Below are 6,000 nucleotides of genomic sequence, written 5' to 3' on the forward strand. Positions count from 1 at the left end.
AAAAAAAAACGCTCACCAAGAAACCACAACATTTTTAAGACCTCTAAAACTGACTTTAAGACTTAAAGGTCGTATTTAAGAGTTAGGAGTCAAGACCTTTTGAGTGAATGAATAGACAATCGAATTCAAGACATTTTAAGACTTTTTCAGAACCTGCAGACTCCCCGAATACGTGCGTGCATATTTCTTGTGTCAGTGAGTGAGTGCGTGGGTGTAGTATGTGTGTGTGTGTGTGTGTGTGTGTGTGTGTGTGTGTGTGTTTCCTGTGCATAGTGTGTGTGTGTGTATGTGCAAAAAGGGTTTCTTTTGTGACCTGGCTTTGCAGTCTCTCAGGTTACAGGAAAAGGAGAGGAGACACAAAGAGAGACTCAACTCAGGTAGAGTCTAACCAGTACAGAGAACAACAAGAGACCTGTTAGAGAGAGAGAGAGAGAGAGAGAGAGAGAGAGGGGAGAGAGAGAGAGAGAGAGAGAGAGAGAGAGAGAGAGAGAGAGAGAGAGAGAGAGAGAGAGAGAGAGAGAGAGAGAGAGAGAGAGGTATGCAGGATATTGGTCTTTCTGGTTGGCTCTCTGTTACTAGTTAGACACTGAAAAAGTTTGGAAATGGAGCGAGAGAGAGAGAGAGAGAGAGAGAGAGAGAGAGAGAGAGAGAGAGAGAGAGAGAGAGAGAGACTGCTGTATTCCTGTATTGTGAGATTACTGTATTGCTTTTGCAACAATGGCTACCACGCATTCATGCAAATAAAGCATAATTGAATTGAGAGAGAGAGAGAGAGGGGGAGGGAGAGACACAGAGAAACACAGAAGGAAATGCTGAGAGAGAGAGGGAGACAGAGAGACGGGGAGAAAAAAAGAGAAAGAGTGAGGAATGTAACAGAGAAGAGAGAGAGAGCTCCGTGGCGATGAGTGCCTAATTGGCGTAGTCGCCGTGGATACCTGATCCTGGTTTGGTGCCGGTGTCCAACTAGTAAAGGCCATGATGTTTAGAGAGGAGAGGAGAGGAGAGAGAGGTGGAGAGAGGAGAGGAGAGAGGAGAGGAGAGGAGAGGAGAGAGAGGGAGAGGAGAGGAGAGAAGAGGAGAGGAGAGGAGAGGAGAGGAGAGAGGAAGAGAGGAGAGGAGACGAGAGAGGAAGAGAGGAGAGGAGAGGAGAGGAGAGGAAGAGAGGAGAGGAGAGGAAGAGAGGAGAGGAGAGGAGAGGAGAGGAGAGGAGAAGGGAGGAGAGGAGAGGAGAAGAGAGGAGAGGAGAGAGAAAGAGAGGAGAGGAGAGGAGAGAGAGGAGAGGAGAGGAGAGGAGAGAGAAAGAGAGGAGAGGAGAGGAGAGAGAAAGAGAGAAAGAGAGGAGAGGAGAGGAGAGGTTTGACGTCTGTAAAGGTCTCAGTGAAAGGAACTAGAAAGTCAGGTGGTTTTGTTTTCACCAATTCTGACCTGCTGGATGTGTTTCTATTGCTATTTATCAAAGTTTATCCATCTCTCTCTGTCTCTTGTTTCTTATCAACGTCAGTTATCTGATTGCTCATAGATTCTGATTCTTAATAACTGTCTAATCATCTCCAGGACTTTCCGATCCCCCCTACCCACCTCTCGGTCAGGGCCTTGCTCTGGTTGTCCCGGGCCGCCTGCAGGTCCCTCTCCAGGCGCTTCTTCTGCGACTCCAGCTTCTCGGCGTCGTTGGGCTCCATGCGGCGGCAGGACGGACGTACTGCAGCTCCTTCAGCAGCTCCTCCTTCTCGTTGATGAGGATGAGGCGGTCGCGCTCCGGGTCCAGCAGCCCCGGCCAGGCCTCGCTGTCCAGTTTGGCGATCTGCACCTCGATGGTGGCGATCCTGGAGGGCGGAGGAGAGAGGGGGAGGAAGGGGTGTGCAGGACGGGGGAGGGAGAGAATGAGAGAAGACAAAGAGGGGAGAGAGATGATCATTAATTATGGCAGATAAGCAGCGTTGTGGGACTGTCGCCTCACAGGAAGAAGCACCTGGGTTCTTTGTGGAGATTTGTCGTTTTTTTGTCTTTGTGGTTTCTTCTGGACGCTCTGGCTTCCTCCCACATTCTAAAGAAAGGCAAGTGGGTGGATCGGAGACTCTAAATAGTCCATAGGCATGAATATGAGCATCTATCTGCATTAAGCCTGCGACTGCCGTTTCCCTGCCTTCTGCCCAGTGTGTGCTGAGGAGGCTGCACTCCCCCCAGGTGGGCAGAATACATTAATTATGATTTGGCCTGGCTGTAGGGGATCAGCTGCCGAGGGAACGCGCCATTTCGAGTCAATTAAACTGGCGATGTCGCCCGAGTCGCGTCTCCCACTGACCGTCCGTGTGTCCCGTCTCGAGCAATTTGATCCTCATTGGCTGACGCAGGTGGGTCTCACCCGGGGGATTTTTCTAGTTTAAAATGGGTCTTTGCCGTCGTCTCTGTTGTGAGGACCGGATAACGTCAGCTGGGCAGATGGCTGAGTTGCAATTATTCAAAGAAGGGATGCTTTTTTTTTCTCAATTTGTTTTTCAGTTTCGTTCGGTTTTTTCACTTTGGTGCAAAAGGGAAAAGCCTTTGGCGACTGCAAAAAAAAATTCCCCAATGCAGAGAAAAATCCTATTGTTTTAATTGTGGGATCGTATTGTGTAATGAAGCTTTCCATGATAGGATGAGTCCTTTCTATTGTTTCCATTTCTACATTTTTTTTCACACAATCTGTATCAGTAGTGTAATCGCAGATTAGTTAGCTAGTACTGTTGACAATATTTAATCTCCGTTTCGCAAATCTCCATACAAGAAAACTGATTCATTAAAGAACAATAGTAAACTTAAAAGTTTGGAAACTTTGGAATTACACAAACGTTACACACACACACTCACATCTGTTTGCACACACAGTAAAATGCATGACTCCACATTCAGGCACGCATACGTATAAATGCATAAAAACACACACACACACACACACACACAGCGAGCTCTATCCAGACAAAGTGAGTCATTCCTACCTTCTCTTGGCTTCCTCGTACTTCAGGCTCAGACGAACCTTCTCTGCCAGTTTGTTGGTGTTGGTCATGAACTGAACACACACACACAGAGAAAACAACATTAATACACAGACATGAACACACTGATATGGTAGACATTAATACACTGGTTGCCATATTTTCAGCTGGTGCTGCAGTCCACTCTCAAGAGCCAGACTGCGGCTCTATGCGGTCTATTCCAATCCAATGACTCAAATCCACGTGTCATCCACACATTTTACACTTTGGAGGCAACATTAAAATAGAATGTCAGCTTGCACACTACATCTGACATATTTTTTTTTTTTATTCAATCTTTCCAACAGCATTAAAGTAGCATTGAAATTTCATTTTTTTGTGACAACGCTACAGAGGATTCCAGTGGATTGTGTGACTGATGACCTTTCAGCTGAGACTCAGTAATCCGTCATGGTGGACAAAGTGAAAGGAAGCTTCCTGGCCTTTCCTGCTCGGGACTCACCTCAGCAGGGATGTCGGTCTGGGAGCCGGCGTCGGAGTAGAGGCGAGGGATGGAGAGCTCCGAGTTGGCCAGCGAGGGACTGCTGCCCCACAGCTCCTGCTGGGAGCCCGAGTCCAGCTGGAAACCGTCCTTCAACACCGCCAGTTTCTGGAGGAACAGAACAGACACGGGGCTTTGGATCAGAGTCATCAACACATGAAAGGACCCCCATGGGGAAACCGGGTCACTGCAGCAGCTAATGGTTGGATACAGCAATAAAACATAGGATATGAATGAGGATAGAGCAAAGAGGGGTCATTAAACATAACACAACTCACAATTACAACACTGGAACATACTCCATTAAGCAAAAATATATGAATGAAAAAATACGAAATATGTGAATTTACAGCATATATAGAACTGTCGCTTTGAACAAAAGCGTCTGCTAAATTACATAATGTAATGTAATGAATAGAACAAAACAACAGACCAGTACAGATCATTACAGTACAGAACAGAAGACAACCTGAGACACTGCAGTAGAACCAAAACTGCAGACATAATGTAATGTATTACTTTCCAGCTCTGCACATTAGGTACAGTTCATCAGATGCACTAACTGTCATGGCATCAATATAACGTGGTATCTGTGATGGTCTCTTTAAAATAAACAAATAAAATAGACAAGAGAGAAAAGAGCGCAGCAAAACAGGACAGATGTCATTTTGTATTCTTAGCTACTTCTGAGCCTCACATCAAAAGCGCTGGACTATTTTAAATGGGTGACAATCCTGAGGACTTCGACCATCGGATCAAATCTAGATTGAGTCTGCATTGAAGCTGGCAGAATAATCAAACAGCAGTCTTTACCTTGGACAAACTATGTCAGGGCTCTGAGGACTTTGGTCCTTACTATTAGTCGATTATAATGTTGATGATCTAGGAATTAAGGCTTATTCTGCCTGCTAAAAACTTATAGCTTATATTTTAATTAGCTGTTTAAATTGATTGTGTTCTTTTATCTTTCTATTTTACTTGATTTGATTCTTTTAATGCCATGCGTTTTGCTTGTTCTTTTATATAAATTGTATCTTTTTATCTGTTTTTATCTGCCTTCTATTGATGTAAAGCACTGTGAGCTGCATGTGGTGTATGAAAGGTGCTATACAAATAAAGGTTATTATTATTATTATTATTATACTCATTGTACAAAGCTATGGTATAAATGACGAACCCAGCTGTGTTTGGTAAACCATGCTGCGTGCGACAGCGGCCGGGGGATAAACTGGCTATCGCAGCGATCCTTTAATCTTTACGGCAGGCGATGAATATCTTATATGGCTCGGCGGTCTGCACTGAAGCCTGCTGTGGAATGTACCTTATCTCTGCCGTTCAGACGGAGCGGAAAAAATACACCTTTATGGTCGTGGTAGTGTCGAGGCATTTTAATGATGCGGCACTTCCACTGATTCTCTCTGTCTCTCTCTCTCCCTCTCTCTCTCACTACTTGACCACTGAAGTAACAGAGAAGAAGTGAGTTTGAAAGACTTCATTACCCAGAAGTCATGTAAACGTGACGTCAGTGAACTGTGCACTCCTCGGACCTATAATTCTTCTTCTTAGTGGGTTGTTCAGCCATCATTGATTCCTGCTGCTATTTACGAGACGGTTTGGTATTTTGCTCCTATGTTTCGCTTCCTGTGCACCGAGAAGATTTCCAGTGGCCGTACCCAACACCAGAATTTAAGTCGGGCAAACAGAGTGAGTCTACCCACAATTAGGGGAAATGGACGCTCTTCTCTGTTGTAGCCCTACATCGTAATTTAGGCTGTTATTTAAATAAATACCTTGCCTTCTGTAGCTTTAAAGCTGCAATATGCAACTTTTTTCACATTAAAATAACATATAAATGGAATATAATCCACTTGGTGTGCTAAATATTAGGAGCTCCTCCTTTTTGTTGAGCTGCACCCGGCTGTGTGCAACCCACGTCTCGATTAAACTAAAAATCTTTGATGTAGTATGGTATATGGCATGCACATGTGATGTATGAGATGGTATGTAAAGCCCTTTGAGACACGCTTGTATATAAATAAATAATCTTGTCTTCAAACTTGACTTTTACCCTTCCCTTCTCGTCAGTGAAATCAATAAGGAATGACCGCTTTCACCTGGATTCACCTGCTCAGCCCATTTCCTGGAAAGAGCAGGGCGCCCTGATGTTTTGTCCGCTCAGTGTAAATGATCTGGCTGTTTGTCTAGTGGCTTCAGAGCAGGGAAGAGACACCGCAACAGCAACAGCAACATCGGAAAGCAGTAAGAAAAGAGATAACAGCAAAGCTAAATGCGCAGCAGACAAGACTTGTTCTAAAACATGGGTGAACATCAGCACTGCTTTTATTTTTTGTATTTTTTTTTGCAGATTGCTTACATTCGCCAGCTGCTTCTTCAACGCCTGCGGTGGCTTTACAGATGGCGGTTACCTCAGCCTCAGACTAGATGTTGTTTCAAGACGAGTGACAAGTTTTTGGGGCGGAAACTTGA

General features: G+C 44.9%; 1 protein-coding gene across 1 annotated transcript in view; it reads right to left on the reverse strand.

The window, feature by feature from the left end:
- The window catches only part of wwc1 (WW and C2 domain containing 1), a 60,386-nt gene that overhangs the window by 23,422 nt on the left and 30,964 nt on the right, over positions 1 to 6,000 (reverse strand). The window contains 4 exon segments of the mRNA XM_071910332.2: positions 1,579 to 1,691; positions 1,694 to 1,823; positions 2,976 to 3,046; positions 3,475 to 3,621. Coding sequence (XP_071766433.2) covers positions 1,579 to 1,691; positions 1,694 to 1,823; positions 2,976 to 3,046; positions 3,475 to 3,621 — 461 coding nt within the window.

This window comes from Centroberyx gerrardi, chromosome 11, assembly GCF_048128805.1.
Source record: "Centroberyx gerrardi isolate f3 chromosome 11, fCenGer3.hap1.cur.20231027, whole genome shotgun sequence".
NCBI lineage: Eukaryota > Metazoa > Chordata > Actinopteri > Beryciformes > Berycidae > Centroberyx > Centroberyx gerrardi.